A 20,401-nucleotide genomic window follows, 5' to 3' on the forward strand; every position below is an offset into this window, starting at 1 on the left:
AATCGATCCGGAGATCCACCCCACACCATCTCCTCTGATTAACGTCCCCTAGTCATCCATTCCCACCTTAATGCCACCGTCGTAAAAAATTGAATTTACAATTCATTATTCATCTCGGTAAGTGAAGCAAAATTTGGGTACAAAATCAAAATAGGAAGTTGGTGCAGTATCAATTTTTGAACAGCGTGTTAGGTGAATATGGGACTTCTGAGAATAAACAACACCAAATCCCATGATGCCAATATCGACTAGCTCATTTTCTACCAAATATTATTATTGGATAAAGAGAATGATATTTTCATATAGGATCCGCACTTTCGTGTGTGTGTGTATACCCAGCATTTGAACTTGATTTGAGATTGAATCAAATGGAGAGTTTGGCTGGAGGGAAAGCAAATGATACGCACGCGATATTGAGTTGAATACCTGAATTTTCAACTGTATCGAGAATGATTTATTCGAATGTGGATTTCACTCAAGCGAGATTTCTCTTAGGGTCCGTTTGATTGCAAAGAAAGAATTTAGATAGAAAGAAAAAGAATTCCGGGAAATTGAATTGCCTGAAAATTGTAAATTATTGTATTTGATTGATATAATTTTTCACGTGAAAATTGTTGAAATAAAAGTGTTTTTTTGTGTTCGTTTGGTTTTGTTTTATATAAAAATTGTCAATTAAAGGGATGGAATTTACTGGTATTGGGGATGAAATTTGTTTTCATTGCTAAAACCAAAAAATAAAAATAAAAAAAAATTCAAGAAATTCATCTATCTTTTGGTGTTCGTTTAAATTTGTTTTACATGAAAATTGTTAATTGAAGGGAAATATTTTTTTTTACAATAATTCTTAGAATTTGTTTCCATTAAAAAAAAAAAAAAACGTCAACAGTAACAGGGAAAATCAATTCCCACCATACACAAAAGCTAGAAAAAAAAAAGTCCCAAGAAAATCAAGAATTAATTCCATGGAAAATAAAGTCTATCAAACACCATAAAAAGTGGAAATTGGAAAATGATTTCCATTTTCCATGGAATTTAACCTCTACCAAACATGGCCTTAGAGTTAATTGTGGCTTGGTGGTGATTGTGATGGGTGGTGGCAGTGGCAGCATCAATGGTGGGTTGATTGTAGCTTTGTTTAGTTAGGGTCGGTGGAGTGTGGGTGGGTTTGGTGAAAGAGGTAAACAGTGGCGTCCCGGTTATTTATTTATTTTAAATTGAATGTTATAAATTATTTTATATTAAAGTTGTAAAGTTATCATTTTGCCTTTTTTATATTTAGTCAACATTAATTATTGTGGTAAACTAATAATCATATGGATGGATTTCATCCATTTAGACTTCAGGTACGAATTTTAGAAAGATTTGGTATCTGGGTGACGCAAATGAAAGGTTTGGTTCATGTCTACTATTAAATGAAAGATTTGGTACCCTGACTCCAATTCTCCCTTCAAAAAATCCTCATTTTTCGTCCAGTTTACTTATATATTTTAACGTAGTTTATTTACATTTTTTGAATACTATTTCAATTTTAAAATATAATAAATGAAATAAAAAACAAGAGTTGGGTGTAAAAAATTTACCCAACTGTTCAATTACTTGGCATACAAACACTTGCGATTTTCATTTGTCCTGAGAAAGACATTTTGTAAAGTTAGTAACGATTTCGAAATAAATTAAGGTTCAGTAACCAAAGTGACACTAAGTACAATGTTTAATGGACAAAAGTAAAAATTACCCTGAAAATAACGTAGGAAAGTTTATGCCCAACTTATGAAATTTTACAATAGAATATCGAAATTAAATTTCAACCATATTCACGTACTCCCAAAATTCAATCCTCGTACTTTGGGCCATTTAAGCCACAACTACTGTTTATGCCCAACTTATGAATTTATATGAGCTTAAATCGAGTTTGGCTAAATTTAAGAAAAATAATTTTTGGGGGAAGATTGAAATTAAACCACTATTTCTTCGAAAAAATAATAAATCTTGAATGCTTTGTTTCATATGTTACTGTTGTCTATGGTTCTGTATGTGTAGAGCAGGGGCGGATCCAAACAGTTTGAACTTTGAACTGTGGGGTCAAAAATAAAAATTTTTTTGAACAATGTATCATTAACGAAAAGAAGACCATATGCTACTATAATATGATTTGGGTTTGAGCTTTTTGAGCATTAGGCTAGAGAAATTAATTGTGTTAACTCACTACTTTGACAAAAAATTACATTTTAAGCAAGGGAAAAAAAAAATCTAAAAAACTGTAAGGTCATTTGAACCCATATGACCCCATGTGGGTCCGTCAGTGGAGCAGAGTCGACGCAATTTCTTTTATTTATCACTTCATTTTAAAGTCTGAAACATGTTTTACATACTTCGTTAGCAGCTTCCTTCTTTGTTGGAGATAAGGAGAAGGTACCATGTTTTTTTAAAGGTTGAACCCCAATTTTGAGGGCTTCCACGGCTCCGCCCCTGAAACTTTGAAGGTACCATGTTTTTTAGTTTTATGGTGTCTTGCGATGGCCTTTTTCATTGTTCTTGCATGTTGATTCTGCTGGACATATCCCAAGCAGGTTTCTTCATTAAAAAAACCATCTCTTTTACTTCAGGTTATTTATAAAATTATAGAATTAATTTCCGATACTTTCGAGTTAATTTAGTTAATATTGAGCATCAATTTATGTAAACAATAGAAGACATTCTTTCATGCACGCAAATTGTTACTATTATTTTATGGGATGCAGTCCATGATGAAGAAAAGGGACCCATTAGGTCAACTTGGTGTTATATATATAATTATCAAAGAATGGCTGCCGGGTGGAGAAAAAAATACAAAAATTGAGGCTTTCAAATTGTTGAAAAAGAATACAAAAACAAGGGCGGCTCAATTTCAATTTTAAGAGAGAAAATACTTTGGCTTTGACTTTGGTTGGAGAAGAAGTAAATGTTGTTTTTCTTTCTTTCCTGAGGTGTGAATTTCACACAAATTGGTGCTCTATTTGATAACAAATTGGGGATTTCTCTAGGGTGTATTTTGGGTATTCAAGAGATGTAGTAATCAAAATAAGTATCTCGTAAGTTTCAAATTGTTGATTTGTTGTGAGATTATTGTGGTATTTCTCAATTTATTGAGAATTCAAGTTTTGGGCTATAAAATTGAATGTTATAATCTATATTTATTATAATGGATTTGGTCGGAGTTGTCTCGTGATTTTTTTTTCGGTTATTTTTTCCCTCTCTACACTGGAGGGGTTTTCCACAAAAATTGTTGTTGCCTTCTCTTGTTTTGTTTTCATCATCTACTTGCATATTTAATTATCATAGTTAATTGCTTGAACTGATAAATTTATTCTTGCAATAAGTGAAATTGCCCGACAATTATCATGTCTCTCTCTACCTACAAGGTAGATCATGTGACAACCATAACAAAAAGTCACGAATTAAATATTTGGCTTCATATCGTCTCTTCTACATGCCTCTTCCGAGTCAACTATGCCATGCATTTAGAGGAACCACCAAAGTTTTGATGCCATTTTTTTATATCCTATTTATCATTAATTAGTGCCAGTGATATTTATATAAATAATAATTTCTTAAAAGACCCCTTAAATAATTTTGCCTAAGACTCAATTTTTTGGCATCTGGCTATGTTATTAGATTGGCACCCAATATGCAGAATTAATCTAACCAATTATTTTTTCTCACCAATTTTATTTTTTTATTTTTGCTTAACAATCAAAACTACGCAATATTATATATTAATCAAGTCGATGTTCAAGATCCACATCATCATCTAAGAAGATTGAAATCTACTTCTATGTATGCAAGTAGTATTTAGCCCTTGTTTAGTTAGCAAGGATAAAATCTTGATTTTAATTTAAGTCAAAGTTAACAATCAATTTTAATTAACATATTTCATGAGACTCACAACTTTTCAACTACTCATTTCATAATTTTTTTTTTAATCAAAATATACTAAAATTCTGATTTTAATCTCCACCGAATAGGGGCTTGACTTGTTTGGCCTTCCAAAAAAGCATGGATATGTAGTCTACCAAAGTATGATGTTTAGCTAGTTAATTTAGTCAACTTGGAAAAGTTTCTAAAAAACAATTATTAAGAATTTTCCTTAATGAGAGCCAAGTTTAGAATCAATCTAGATTGCAAGAACGCATGTCAAAATCGACGTCTACATAAAATGTGTCTCAACTGAAATTGTTCGACAAAGTTTAGAATCAATCTGAACTGTGAGAACGCATGTCAAGTCGATGTCTATTTGTAATGTTTCTCGACTGAAATTTTGGACCAAGTATTAATGTTTTGGTCAATAGTCTTAATTAGGATTGAGTGTTCCTCGAATCATGTAAACAAAAAAGGACTGTCAACCGATAATAATGCGAAAATGTATTATTTTAAGGGCCAAAACAACTGTCAATATTGCCGTGGAAAGACTTGCAGTTACAACTTACATAATGACTCGATTAAAATAACAATGAATCATATAAAAAATATATTATTTATTATTTTATACACATTGTAAATGCAATACCTTTTGCATCGATAAATGATATTCTGCATAGTTTTCGTTATAATTAATTTGATGGCATAAGCGTGGAATATATTAAATTCTTGTTCGAGTCTCATTCTTTAAAGTTTTTTTTATAAATATTATCAATCACATAATTTGCTAATAAAATAATTTTCATGTAAATTCAAATCTTTTATCTACTTTAATAGTACATTCTATGAAAATCACTATTCTAAAATTTATTTTTCCTAAAAAATAAGTTTAAACAAACCCTAATTATGATTTTCTCTTAACTTAATTACATGTCTTATAAGCAGGTTGATTATTTCAATTAAAAAAAGACTTTTAAAAAAATAATAATAATAAATAAATTAGTACGACGCCTCTTGTTCTAGCATGTCAACTTTCCTACCATATAACAACTGGTCTTTACAAATAAGTAAAATTTAAAATAAATTAATTTTTGTTGGTCAAAATTATAAATGAATAAGTTATTCATTTTAACTGTAAATAAAATTTATTCTAAAGTGAAAGAGTAAGACACTAAAGTCATCGAACTAAAGTTTTTTATCAGGAGTGTTGGGGGGGACATGATTTGTGAATAGAAAATTATATTTTAACTCAATAAAATAGTATAAATAAATGAACAACAAATAAATGAATAAAGATTAGAACGTAAGCCTCTGGAGAATCTCATCGAATATCGAATACGTTGTCTAAGAATCGTATTAGTCTCTAGCTGCTTAATATGGCTCCAAGATATAACTACGGTGCTCACAAAGCATACTGACCTTTCTAAAATATTTAGATACGAATGGATCATCCAAGTTGTTCAAATATAAGGGTTCTTCTAAGCTCCAACAGTTATTGGCAACTGGTATTTGACTGAGTAGGCAATGATAAAATAAAAATTCATACATCAAATTTAAATTAAATATAATTTGGGTGGAAGAATATATCGACTCAATCCAGTGTATACACATATTAGAGATCCTTTAATTTGTAGCGTCATTGTTTTATTTCGATATGTTCATTTCGTCACAGCTTCTACAATCAACAAAAAGGATCTTTTGAGTAATTTAGATACCATTCGTATTTTATTAGTAACGAGGATTCATATTATCACACATTTAATTAAAGATAAATTTAACAATTAGAATAACAATAGATTTTTGGGATCATTTCACAAAAAATAAAAAATAAAAACTGTCATGCAAATATTATGATGTGTCCCAACTATTCAAGAAAATCCATCTTTGTAGACTTGAAATTTGAGTTACACGACTCAAGAAGTAATTCAAAGAACACAGAAATAGAAAAAAGGAAAAAAAATGAAATAAAATGGCGTTGACTACGAAAAATCAACTTGTTCCAACTTAATTTGTAGGCTTGAATTGTTCCAAAATCATTTAATATTTTTAGTTAAGCCCTATAAATAGTCATGGTTTATGCTATATTTTGTAAACGCACTTGAAAGAAAAATGGCATTTCTTGAAACCATTGTGTTAACACTTATTTTCTGCATTCTTTTTGCTTTGTTCTTAGTACCCTCAAAGCGCCTCCCATGGAACTGGCCTTTTGTGAAAATGATGCCGACCATGTATTTCAATAGCCACAAAATATATGACAAAATCACACAAGTTTTAGCAGAAAACAAGGGCACCATTTTGTTCAAAACTTCTTGGTTCACAAACATTGACACTCTAGTCACTAGTGATCCATCAAATGTTCAATACATTATGAACTCAAAGTTCACAATGTATCAAAGAGGATCAGAATTCAGAAATGTTTTCGATTTTCTCGGAGATGCAGTCTTCAATAAAGATCTCGACGAATGGAAGGAGGAAAAGAAGTTGACTCAAGCTTTCTTCAGGGAAAATCAGTACCACAATTCCACTCCAAAGATAATTCAATATACTTTGGAAAAAGGCCTTGTTCCAATTCTGGAGCATTCTTCGAAAAATAATCAAGTACTAGATTTGCAAACTTTGTTCAATAGATATATGCTTGATGCAACTTGTATTATGGCCACTGGATTTGATCCGGCTTCTCTTCGCATTGAATTACCCGATAGTCCACTGTTGAAGGCCATGGATGATATTGGTGAAGCTGTATTTTATCGCCATATCTTGCCCGAAAAACTCTGGAAGTTGCAAAGGTGGCTAAGGATTGGAAAGGAAAAGAAATTGGCTGAAGCTTCAAAAATCTTTAATGAAATACTAAGCAACTATATATCAGTGAAACGCAAATTATCAAGCAAAGAAGCAATTGATAAAGAATTAGGTGGAGAGAATTTCGACGTGTTGAAATTTTATCTACTCGAGGCAGGAAATGAAGGATCCATTGAACGTGTAAACAAGGCCTTGATTGCCAACCTAATGACCCTCTTCTTTGCTGGAAGGGACACATCTGGTGCACTCTTAACTTGGTTTTTTTGGCTAATTTCCAAAAACCCTTTAGTCGAAAACAAGATTGTTGAAGAAATTAAGCAAAATCTTGCAGAAAATGCATCCCCAAAACACATATTTTCCAATGTGCAAGAGCTAGGACGACTAGTCTACTTGCATAGCACGTTATGTGAAGCACTAAGACTATTCCCAACCGGTCCATTTCTCCTTAGGGTTCCAATTCAAGGAGATATTCTTCCAAGTGGACACAAAGTTGATCAAAAGACAAAAATCATGCTATGCTCTTATGCAATGGGCCGAAATGCTGAGATATGGGGAGAAGATTGCCTCGAATTCAAGCCGGAGAGATGGTTATCAGATAAAGGAGGGATTAAACATGTGGCATCAAACAACTTTCTTGCATTCAGTTCAGGACCATGGACCTGCCCTGGAAAAGAATTGGCTTTTATTAGAATGAAAGCTGTTGCAGCCACCACGATACATAATTTCCATGTCAGCATATTGGATGGTCAGAATATTGTTCCTAGTATTTCTGCAATACTCACTATGGAGCATGGTTTGAAGGCAGAAATTTCCGAAAGATGGAATTAAAGAATACTTGCTTTTTATTTTTGGAATACTATAGATTAAAAAAAATGTTTATTTATATGGTACTAAGATTTTGGTTATACATTGACAGGTCTGGATATTCTTTTTCTTGTGTGTCCTGGAACTCTTAAGTATGTTATAAAAAAAAACTTTTGCCGAAGTTTGGTCAAAGATATAGGGCATATCATCTTGCCATGGAAAAGTATACATGAATCTTTTGTTCCAAGAATATTTAATGGTGATTTATGTAGTCAATGCTAAACCTAAAACGTATCAATTAGTCAATTACACTGCATGATCTTTTTGTAATGGAATGGCAAGACATGCATTTACTGGTAATAAACTGTCAGTCCTCAGCTCCTCACCTTTTGCGTAACTCTTGGACACCTGCATCAAATCCAAGTAATCGCACGATGCGTTCTGTCCACACTCAGATTATCAAATCCCAGTTCAGCGATGAGGACCATCAATGATAGTTTTACTTTAAATTTTTCATTAATCTTGAGTACGATAGGTTTTGAAGTTTTCGAGTTCGGGGATAGAGTATTTTGTACTCTATGGTATTCTCTCATTATGGTGGAATTTTGTTCTTCTATTTGCTAGTAGATGTAGGCCAACAACAATTGGGCAATTCCATAAACACATTGTTCTGAAATGCCAAGAAAAAAGGAAAGGAATGAACTTGGAGAGGGACGACTACTCTTACTTATGAATAGAACACACATTCAAACGTACTTGTAGAAAGATAATTTTGAAATGCTTATGATCTATCAAATCGAACTTTAACTTGGTGATGTGGGACTCAGTAGATCTTTGAGTTATTGGCCGGGGTGGCATTCATTCAAATGAGCATCTACACCTGAGAATGAGATAAGAAACAAACCCGTAAACCAAAATGAAGCACACGATTATCGCAAAGTTCCTCCATCTACTTTCCTCATCTCCATGGCCTTCTTCTTTTAGCACATCTTCACTACTCACTGTACATGTTCCAAGCATTTAATCCAAACACTTTTTTCGACGTCGAGAACTCATTTATCGACAGCCCTTCAAATGGATACTTAAACAACGAAATATAATGCATGGAAATTCAGTAATTTGGGATCCCATGCTTTGATATGAAGTATCCGGAAAACAGAAAATATGATCCCATAATTGCAGATATTACTGAATTCCCCACTATGAAATTTGGCATCAATGCAGGGAAACATAGCACTACTGAATTTGCTATGTAGAGAATCAGGGCAGTCCTGTGGCTTTCGGGGCTTGACGCGAACCCTATAAGTGACGCCCCAAAATCAGCGTAAAATATAAAATTCAACAGTGTATTATTATACAACATATTGCTAACTAGGGACAGATTCAATATTGGATTCAAGAGTGAGCACAAAAATTTCAAACTGAACTAATGCACAAAAAAAAAAAAAAGAAAAGAAAAAAAACACATAAAAAACCGATTTACAAAAAAGAAAAAAAAAAGGTTTTTTGGGGCCTGGAGCCCCCTAAATCTATCCCTACTACTAACTTAACAATATAATAACAAACAAATATATTAGAATTCTACTTCTAATGAATTTCGGAAAATGTAAGATTATTCATTTCTGAGCTTTCAAATGTTTGATCACTGTGATTTGCATTACTACGAGGGCAAAAACTACTATCAATACGTAAATCCAAATGTTGAAATAGAATTATGTTAATTTCAAATTAAATAGAATAATCACTTTACCAAATAATTACTTAAGGGCCCAACACTAATCAATTTCATAAAAAGCTATAAATTACTAACAAACTAGTAGAAACAAACTACTGGAGTGAAACATCATAAATTACACTAATAGAGGAAGAAAAAATGTTCATTCGGCCTCCTAGCAAAGAGCAAGTGTGAAATTTCAGCCATTTTATATTCAAATCAAGCAAATAAATCCATAAATACTATACCCAATAAATTAAAACAATGAAATCTCAAATATACTCAAAGAAAATACGTTGAGGAAGAAAACTTACCCCTTATAATATATTTCCTCATGAAAGTTGTATAACATCAAGGAAATAAAAAAGAAGAATAAAAAGCTGTATATGAGAGGAAAAGCTTTCGAATTGGGCCTAACTTTTTAAACTAAAAAGGCCCATATTAACTATCAGCCCAAACCAAACAAAAGGGCACTAAGTTCTGTCTTCTTCTTCCTCAAAGAGTCAGTTCTTTCTCTCTTCAGCTCTTCTGCCCCTGCCAATGCAACGCTCGACGACTATGAACATTCCGACTGACCCCCTGACTCGTCGTCGGTCCGATTGGAGCAGAGAGGCGAGCTGGAGAGAAAAATGCTTTCTTTTTTCACAGTTTACTTTCTTCATTTAACTGGAAAAAAAATTTTTGGCCATGGAAACGAGGCCCCCTTCAGCTTTTGGCCTGAGGCGCATGCCTTGTCCACCTCGTCTCAGGACCGGCTCTGTAGAGAATCAACCAAATTAGCAGCAAGAAATGGATGAAAGCCATGAAATTGTGATTTGATCCTAATCCCACCAACCAATATACCGATACTAAGAATAAGATTGTGAGAATTAGTAGAAATGGTAAGTAAACAAGACCATTCGCAATGGCATATGATGATACTCTGTAGCCACCGTGGGAGGTTTCATTCGTTAGTATTTCCTCTCTTGCAAGGAAATTGGCAAAGCTTTTGTGGTGTCCAGAGCGAAAATGTCAAGACAAATGCAAATAGTCCCACATAGGGCTAGATATAGTCATGTTCGATTTTAAAGAGAACCGAATCAAACCCGAATTTTTGAGTATTTAGTAAACCTGTCGGGTCCAAAGTTAATTATAGAACCATTCAGGTTTAGTTTTATTCAGTTCGGTTTGGTTCCATTCGCTTCTTGAGTTCTATACAATAATTAAATTTTTTAATATTTACAACAACTCTACATTAATTTAACTAATGATATGTTCAATATGATCTTTTACAAAATAACGTAATCCAATTTTATATATTTTTTGCACATATCTTTGTTGAGTTCTTCATAAATTTGATTATTAAAATTACATAAAGATGAAGATAAAGATATCAAGCTCACAATAATGAAGAGAGACATAGTGGAGCTTTCAATTCGATTTCTCCAAAACTATAGAAACGACACTACGATAGAATAATATATTTGAATAAAATTTAGGTCAATTTGATTAAATAAATTTGGACTAAAAATTAGAAATAGGGAAATCATATTTTAGGTTTAGGTTAAATTAATTAGTTAGAAAATTTATTTAGAAAAAAAAAATTAATATGGCTTATTTAAGATAAATAAATTTAAAAAATTAGGGAGATTCGATTCTTATTTGGTTATTCGATTTTTTATTTACAACCGAAAATCAAACCAAACCAAACCAAACCCGTCGGTTCTCTATCCAGATATCCATTTCGATATTTAGCTTAATAGTAATCGCTCGGTTCGGGTCGTGTCGGGTTGGGTTCAGTCCGATTCAATTTGGGAGTTTTGCAGCCGTAGTCCCACTTTTTCTTCTGCACCAACTAAATTGTCTTTAAGACTATAAAATGACCATACTATACTTACATCCACTTTCTTACCTAATCTTTTACATACACTCACAATAGGAGGGCAGGGTCCACGGTTCAGAATTTTTAAATGTGCATGGAGCCTGCGCGCTTGTGAGAGTAGGGCATTGGTTCGGTCAACAAGATTCAGTACATATAGTTTAATTCATTATAAAAAATTGAGCCAAGAATAATCCCAGATACTAGCATTTGGACTGTCTTGTACACGAAGATCTGCATGAGAATTATGGTTTCGAGCAATCTGGAATTGGTGAAACCAGTGCAAAATTCGATTTCAGAATCAATAAATTCTTCATTCATAACCTTGGATTGTTGAAAGAGTTGTTGCAGAGTACATCAGCCGGTTCTGGTTTCATCTTCTTCAATTCTCTTGTTTGGTGGAATTGATGGCAAATGGAACTATGTTTCTTTCTGCATATTATGCGTGTGTTTAATCGCTTCAATGGATTCTGTGGAAAATTCTACGATATTTACATAAGCAGGAAGTACTAATCCATCAGCCCAAGTTGCCAGACAGTAGATCCACTGAGCCATGGTATAGGACAGAGCCATTAGCCAACAAGAGAATGGAAAGCTGTTCACAATTCTGAATCCTGGCTGGTGGATGCTAAGAATTGTTGTCCGGCCTCAGGTTTCTGCCATGTCCTTGCATATCGATGATCTAAAGAGTCGAAATACTGTCAAGCCCGGAAGTTGGTTCATTAAGAATCAGCAATTTAGGCTCATGTATCACCTCCATACCAATGGACACGCGCCGACTCTCTCCACTAGAAATCCCTAGACCCTGTCGTCCCCTACTCGGGCTCTAGCTACATGACTCATCCCCAGTTCTTAAATCAAGGACTTCAACTTCGAGCTCAATTCTTGCCCCACGGGCCTTAACCTTAATTTAGCATTAAACGTCAAGGTTTCTTCAACAGTAAAGAGTGGAAATAATGTACCCTTCCAAGTAACATAGCCAGAAATCTTCTTGAACCGGGCTTTATCGAGTGGCTTCTGATTCACCAAAATGGATACAGATAGTAGTGTGACTTCTCCGGCAAGAATTTCAAGCAACTAGGACTTTCCGGCACCACTTGGGCCAACAGTGGCAAGAATCTATTGGCTCTTAAACTAACATCTTTGAGCACAAACTAGGGTCCATTTTCTTCCTGTTTTCTTGTGCTAAAAATCTCTCTTTTGTGGGTATGGATTGAAGAAACTCAAAGATCCCTCCATGCATTCTACAAAATTAAACTCTCATTCTCTATGTAGTTTTTTGCACACTATTTTAATAATTCAAAAGATTCAAGGCCTCTGGAAAATGTAATACCTTAAATATATATACATGTATATTAGTATATATATAAAAGAAAGTCAAACATATCATGCTATATATATATATATATATACTATTTTTTTTTTTAAAAGAGAGATAAAAAGACAAAAAAAAAAAAATATAAACAAAATAAATAAAAGGTTAGGCGGTGGAATTGGATTGACTTTTATATAAATTCAATTCCATACAAATCCAAACCCATTTTCATAATACGGGGGTGAGAGAAGCCGAGAAACAATGCAGAGAAGAAGAAGAGAGAAAAGAGAAAAATAAAAGGAAAAAATAAAAAAAAGGAACAAGAAGAAGAAAAAAAAGGAAAATTTAGCCAATATGTTAGAAAATAAGTTTTTCTATTATTAGGTTTGAATTCTTCAAAGTTAAAAGTAAGTAAAAAGTTATTTATTGAAAGATTATGTGTAATTTTATAGTTGTTAGATTGTTTGATCAAATTTAATTTTATTGAAGGGATTAAGTATCATAAACTATAAAATTGAGTAAAATAAAAGAAAAATTAGTTTTAGTGATTAAATAGACTTTAAAAATCACTTAAACGTGAAATGATTAAGTTTGGGTATTGACTAATTAATTATTGAAATTATTTAAAATAACTAATTGTTGATTTAAAAATTATATCATATTTCAGGCGGCAATATGGACATCGTGACAGCTTACCAATCGGGTTGATTTTGATGTACATAGTTTTCTGAGTGGAAAAATATAAATATTTTTAAAGTATTTATAAATTAAGTATATTATTAATGTATGTGCAATTATGTGTTCGATTATATGATTATTATGAAAATCTCTTTTATTATGATACATGTGGAATTTCAAAGATTATTTGTAGTACATTTATGACTTGGTATGTGAAACATATGTGATATTGAGATTGACCAGAAAAGTACCCGTGATTATATATTTCTTCTAGTTCACAGAGGGGCTTTGACTGTGTTCTATACTACACTGAGGGGTCTTGGACCGAGGATGAAGGGGTCTCGACCGTGTACATATAGTTCACTTAGGGGCTTTGGCCATGTTCTAGAATTGATTACCAGAGGTCTTAAGACCGAATTTCGCTCACAGAGGGGGCCAAAGGCCCGTGGCGAAAGTAATTAGCCCAATGGGTGGATTACATATTTTAGTCAAAGGGTACATTTTTGGTAGATCGTATGTGATGTGATGAAATGATGGTATTGATATTAGCTGATGACTATATCGTGGATATGAGATGATATTTACAGAGTTATGACAATGTCTCATTTTTTTTTTTTGGATATAAATTTTATGAGGCTATCATGTGAATTGATAAATGATAAGAGCTTGATGTCTATGTATGAGAAAAATGTTTAAATGAAAAGGTATAATTATTTTCGATCTTCTCCACTCACTGAGCTATCAACTCATATATTTTTCCATAATTTCCTTACAGGTAGCAATTGATTCTTTTCAGTTAGAAGGGCCTAATGATTTCAAAATGGGAGCCACACGATATGTTGAGTGTTATAAACTCATATTGATGAGGCAAAAGTAAATAATTTGGGCCCATCTCATTATATTTTGCATTGTATTTGATTTTGGCGCATTTTGTAGTAACTCATAATCAGCCTTGGTGATAGATTTGACATCTAATCAGTATCTATCATTGGCGCATGTCACGTTTCGAGTCCACTAGGGTGATTCGGGACGGGTCGTGTCAATGTGGTATCAGAGCATGGTTTATAAAGTTTGAAAGTCTTTGTAGTTCATGCATTGACATATCGTGCATATTTAGTGCGTATGGTCACATGTCGTGATGGCAGAAATCACAGGCTCTCAAGCTCAAATTTATGGAATCAAAAATGATAGAAAGATATTTTAAATAGATCCAGAAAAGACTAACATATAAGTATGGTAGTTGTAGTGATCCGATGGTTGGAAATGTTATTAGTTGTAGGGTTGGAACTACGTGTATATATAATCTATTAAGATTTGAATAGATTATGATGATTTTGTGGGGCATTCAATGTTACAGTTGTTATAACCACTTAATTATCAATTTATTTGTAAAACTACATGATTTTTTTTATGAGTATGTAGGAAAATTTTTAGCTATAGCTTGCACGATAAATACAAGAAAATAATATGATGTGTGATTAGTGACAATCGGTGGGGAATTTTAATTATTCTTGAAGCTAAATGGTCATTAGTGTTATCAAATTTTGTGGTGATTTGTGGCCACTTTTATGGGATGATAATAGAAATCATGATGGTGTATATTTATGTTACATGATAAGAAATTGTGAAAGATAAAATGATGATTTGTTGATTGATAGATGACAATGTGTTATCGTGTATTTTAGGCATTGAGAAAATTAACTATAATTCCAATTATTTCGATTATTTATGAGTTATTTGATAATAAGGAGTGTGAGAATAAGAGGGATGCACTTCATATTGATTACTGATTATGGGGTTATTTGTTACTTAAGAAATATAATTAAATGAATATGAGTATTTAGATATGTTTATGTGAATCGAGAAACAAAAAGAAGTAGAGAATGGTAAAGTTGAAATTTATTGAGATTGGAAAATTAACATGTATAATTTTGGTTGTACATTGATGTGTGGAAGATTTTTATTTTGTGATCTTAAGGAAAATTGATATAATTAAATGTTTTAAATCATACGATATGACGATAAAAGTCAAGGTTACGTAATCATAACATGATATGGTGAATAGCATGTAAATGAATATAATTATTGTCCTATAGCAAAATAATGTGATGATAAATTTGGGTTATTAAGTTAATTAATTTTGGTAAGGCCATTCGTTGAATTATTGTGTTATATTCCATACAATTTGGAAGCATTGAGTTAAATTTTGAAGCTAAGATTAACAAATTTTCAGTGATGTAATTTTTGGGTGATTTTCAATTGTATTTTTGGATTTCACGTATAAAATATTCCATTTTTATTGAGATCTATTTGCTACGGAATATATGGATGATATGTCGAATAGTTTGAAGTTTAGGGTGATCATTGAATGTAAACTTTATTCAATTGTGGGACAGTGTCTTTGGGTTATAATCTTAATTAAAGGTCTTTATGCAATATACAAGAAGGATTATGCAGTGATGATAGATCGACGACCCATTTATGGAATAAGAATATAGATTTTCATGATTAAATGTTATTATTTTCTCTTTATAGAAAGAAAGAACAAAATTTATGTGTATAGAAATGTCAAAAGTTTTGCTATTAGGAAATTCTCAAGAAATATTTACTCTTATATCTAAAGATGATAAGTGATTGATTCACGATAATGATTTATGTTAAGATTTAGAAAGTATTTTGAAGTACACTTATAAATTATGGATGATACTATAGATTGTTGAAAAGGCATGATTAAAACATGATTTATAGTTGTTTATATCGAGGTTGAATTTAGGAAATGTGGTGTCATCGCATTGCGAGAAACATCGATACTTACTATCATCGGAGTTCAAGGTATATTTTTATTCAAAATGGTGAAAATTGAAGTTGTGTATATATTATCATTGGGTGATATTAAAAAGGAAAAAAAAATCTGATTAGAGAATAGTTTAAATTATGAGATAAGTTGAAGATTTGGAAAATATGAAAAGTAGTCTTTTCAACTTTAAATTGGAAAATAATTGAGTTTTCCTAAGGGTTGGCAAAAGGAAAAGACGAGAATATCATATATTGGCTCTTATGAAGCTATTAAAGGTATGATAGGAATGATTAAATTTTGGGACTAAAAGTTTGTTGGAGTAATCATTCGATATATGAAGCATTATGGCAAGTGATAATCAAATGTGCTCTGTACATATTTATATGTGTGAATCTTATCCAATTGAATTTTGAGGACGAAATTCTTTGAAGGAGGTAGGTTTTGTAATACCTTAAATATGATATATGTATATATATAAAATAAAGTCAAATATATCAGGCTATATTTTTTTTTTAAAAAAAAAAAAAGAGAGACAAAAAAAAAGAAAAAGAAAATATAAACAAAATAAATAAAAGGTTAGGCGGTGGAATTGGATTGACTTTTATATCAATCCAATTCCATACAAATCCAAACCCATTTTCATAATACAGAGGTGAGAGAAGCCGGGAAACGATGCACAGAAGAAGAGATAAAAGAAAAAAAGGAAAAAAAAAGGGAAAGAAGTAGAAGGAAAAAAAAATGAAAATTTCACCAATATGTTAGAAAATAAGTTTTTCTACTATTAGGCTTGAATTCTTCAAAGCTAAAGGTAAGTAAAAAGTTATTTATTGAAATGTTATGTTTAATTTTATAATTGTTAGATTGTTAGATCAAATTTAATTTTATTGAAGGGGTTAAGAATAATAAACTATGAACTTGAGTAAAATGAAAGAAAAATTAGTTTTAGTGATTAAAGAGACTTTAAAAATCACTTAAACGTGAAATGATTAAGTTTAGGTATCGCCTAATTAATTATTGAAATTACTTAAAATAATTAATTGTTGATTTAAAATTATATTATATTTCAGGCGGCGATACAGATATTGTAACAGCTTACCAATCGGGTTGATTTTGACGTACATAGTTCTGTGAGTCGTAAAATATAAATATTTTTAATGTATTTATAAATTAAGTACATTATTAATGTATGTGCAATTATGAATTCGATTATATGATTATTATGAAAATCTCTTTTATTACGAAACATGTGAAATTTCAAAGATTACTTGTGGTACATTTATAACTTGGTATGTGAAACATATGTGATATTGAGATTGGTCAGAAAAGTACCCGTGATTATATATTTTTTCTAGTTCACAAAGGAGCCTTGGCCGTGTTCTATACTACACTGAGGGATCTTGGACCGAGGATGAAGGGGTCTCAACCGTGTACATATAGTTCACTGAGAGGCCTTGGCCGTGTTCTAGAATTTATTATCAGAGGTCTTGAAATCGACTTTCGTTCACGGAGGGGGCCAAAGGCCAGTGGTGAAAGTAATTAGCCTAATGGGCGGATCACATATTTTAGTCAAATGGTATATTTTTGGTAGATTACATGTGATGTGATGAGATGATCGTATTGATATTGGTTGATGACTATATCGTGGATATGAGATGATATTTACAGAGTTTTGAGAATGTCTCATTTTTTTGGATATAAATTTTATGAGGCTATCGTGTAAATTAATAAACAATATGAGCTTGATGTCTATGTATGAGAAAAATGTTTAAATGAAAAATATAATTATTTTCGAATTTCTCCACTCACTGAGCTATCAACTTATATATTTTTCCGTAATTTCCTTACAGGTAGCAATTGATTCTTTTTAGCTGGAAGGGCCTAATGATTTTAGAATGAGAGCCACACGACATGTTGAGTGTTATTAACTCATATTGATGAGGCATAAAGTAAATAATTTGGGCCCATCTCATTATATTTTGCATTGTATTTGATTTTAGCGCATTTTGTAGTAACTCATAGTCAGTCTTGATGATAGATTTGACATCTAATCAGTATCGATCATCGGTGCACGTCACGTTTTGGGTCTACTAGAGTGATTCATGATGGGTCATGTCAGAAAATTACTGGCTGGAATCAATCAAAAAATGGCATTTAACTACTTGAATTTATTTGATAGTTCACGTGCAATTTGTACTTGCATATCTCTATATTATGTCATGGATATCAATGTACATGCCATTTTTAGCTTCTACTTTATTTTTTCCCTTTGTTTTTCACTGAAACTAGTTTTTATAATGTTTTCTTATCTTCTTGGTGAGAAGATAAGAAATTGTTACTAAATCATGCACATTAGAAAATATTTGTCAACAATGAAACTCAAACCTCAAGTGCTGCTTAGGTATATTTTACAAGGGTCAAAATTACATAATACGTGGCAATGCGTTTTGATTGTACATCAAACATTACAAGCATATGCGTGCTTATGCAAAGCATGTGCATAATTATATATTTTTCAATTTTTAATCTTATTTTAAATATTCTAAACTAATATATACATAAAATAACGTAATCTTTGGGCTATATAAATATTCTACAAATTTTCTTTGAAAAAACGTATAGCTCAGAATCCTCACAATTTTTTTAGCTCATTATCATCAAAAATAGAATTAGATGTCATGGAAGAATCATATTGCTTCATTTTTTCAACTCAAAGTTGTATTTTAATACTATTCAATGTACAACTTGTTGAAAATTTTTTTTTGTTTCAAACAGTTGCTCGACATGCAAATCTTCGTCATTGGGAACCATACGTGAAGAATTAGATGACGGTCCATTTGATTCAATCCTTGAGCTCCCACCTCGCTCAAGTCTCTAATATGATAAAGTAATCAAATCCTCATTTGTAAATTCATTTTCATTCTCATTGTCGTGAACTACCGACGAAATTCTATGTGTAATAACGAGATTACGATAATGAGCAACTGTCTCGAGAATGACTATATCATCCTTACGAGCTATCTCTACTGTGTCCAAAAAATCATTGACATTGTTATCCGTTCCATCCCAATTTTCGTGTTCACCTTCGACGACATCCTTCTCACTAAAGTCACGAAAAGAGCAATCAGAGGTGTGTGTATTTTGCTCAATTCTAATAGATAATTCACTTCAACATTAAAAGTAACCTTCATTGGTGGAATCGAAATGGATGAATGCCCATTAAATAGAATAGTTTCATATTGTACTGAAAGTGATCAACATTTAGCTTGTTTTCTAAATTATGGTACATTCCCGCGTATGATGTAATTTTTTTTTTTTTTTTTATAGAAATTGGAATACCACCATGTATATCACTCGTCCATTTCTAAACCTATCGATCATTTTCATCAAATTCAAAATCACCAAAGTAACAAATCAGGATTACAACTACATTTGTATCACAAAAACAGAAATTTTAGTTATAAGAAAAATAGTCAGAAATTTAGCTCAACCAATTGGGCAAAATTTATTTTTAAAAAAAGTATTACAGCGGAGTTGATCGGCTGTAAGACCCTACTGTTACGGCTAGTAACAATCGGTTGTTAACCTTCGACTGTGCGGGCTGTAAAGTCGAGTGTTATAGTCGTAGATCAGTCTTAACATGCTGATGGGGGTGTCAATGAGCCGAGTTGAGCCAACTTAGGCTCAGTAAAAAAATCGAGCTTTTTTTGGCTTGAGCCGAGCTGAGCAAAAGCTTGGCGAAAAAATCGAGGCTCGACCTAAGCCAGCTTGATTTTGTTATTTATTTTTTTCTTTCATGACAGCTTTTTTTGTCTTTGTAAAGGCAGCGTGCCAACAGACTTTACAATTTTTTTATTTTGAGCCAGCCCAGGAGCGACATGGGCCAGCTCGAGCTCGACCCGCTAACCCAAGATGGGGAGCCAAGGCTCAGTGAAATCGGGGCTCGAGTTGGGGCGGGCCAAGCCCACGAGCCATTTTGCCATCCACACATCTGCATTACAAAATAGGAATTTTAGTTACAAGAAAAAATAGTCAGAAATTTGACTCAACCCATTGGACAAAATTTATTTTTAATAAAAGTATTACAGCCAGTGTCAGCCCAGCAGACCGTATCACCCTGTTGTTATTGCTGCAATTGGCTATTAACTTTTGGTTGTGCGGGTCGTAAAGCGGGGTGTTATGGCCATCGATCGGTCAACATGTTGATGGGGTGTCAACGAGCCAAATCCAGCTGGCTCGAGAGCCGAAAATCAAGGCTCGGGCTCGCCTTGAGCTTTTTTAGATCAAGCTTTTTTCTGCCCGAGCTCAACAAAAGTTCGTCAAAAAAATCGAAACTCGACTCGAGCTTTCAGCTCAGGCCTTACCGAGCCAAGTTGGCTCGATTTTTTTTCCTTTCATGGTAGCTCTGCTGGCAGCAGGTGCCTTTGTGCCAACTGCCTTTACAATTTTTTTTTTTTAAATTTTGAGCTGGCTTGGGCTCGACCCACCACTCCAAGATGGGGCTCAGCCCGAGCTTAGGCTCAGTGAAATCAGGCCTTGAGC

The 20,401-nt window shown here is 32.6% G+C and overlaps 1 protein-coding gene and 1 pseudogene across 1 annotated transcript; one reads left to right on the top strand and one right to left on the bottom strand.

The window, feature by feature from the left end:
* The first annotated feature begins 6,006 nt into the window (after positions 1-6,006).
* On the top strand, positions 6,007-8,233 carry LOC111400249 (alkane hydroxylase MAH1-like). The gene is made up of 4 exons (XM_023027673.1): positions 6,007-7,489; positions 7,613-7,686; positions 7,803-7,856; positions 8,036-8,233. The coding sequence occupies exons 1-4, from the start codon at positions 6,007-6,009 to the stop codon at positions 8,231-8,233; spliced, it is 1,809 nt and encodes a 602-aa protein (XP_022883441.1).
* A 125-nt stretch (positions 8,234-8,358) lies between these two features.
* LOC111400250 lies at positions 8,359-19,148 on the bottom strand (annotated as a pseudogene).
* Positions 19,149-20,401: the final 1,253 nt, after the last annotated feature.

The sequence above is a fragment of the Olea europaea genome, chromosome 10 (genome assembly GCF_002742605.1).
Source record: "Olea europaea var. sylvestris chromosome 10, O_europaea_v1, whole genome shotgun sequence".
NCBI classification, from domain to species: Eukaryota; Viridiplantae; Streptophyta; class Magnoliopsida; order Lamiales; family Oleaceae; genus Olea; species Olea europaea.

Bases quoted from the DNA above. Each gene is read 5' to 3' on its own strand.
- LOC111400249 (XM_023027673.1), top strand. From the start codon at position 6,007: ATGGCATTTCTTGAAACCATTGTGTTAACACTTATTTTCTGCATTCTT. The intron at 7,687-7,802 runs GTCAAAGATATA...CGTATCAATTAG, and splicing joins AAAACTTTTGCCGAAGTTTG to TCAATTACACTGCATGATCT. The intron at 7,857-8,035 runs GTAATAAACTGT...TGAGTACGATAG, and splicing joins GGCAAGACATGCATTTACTG to GTTTTGAAGTTTTCGAGTTC.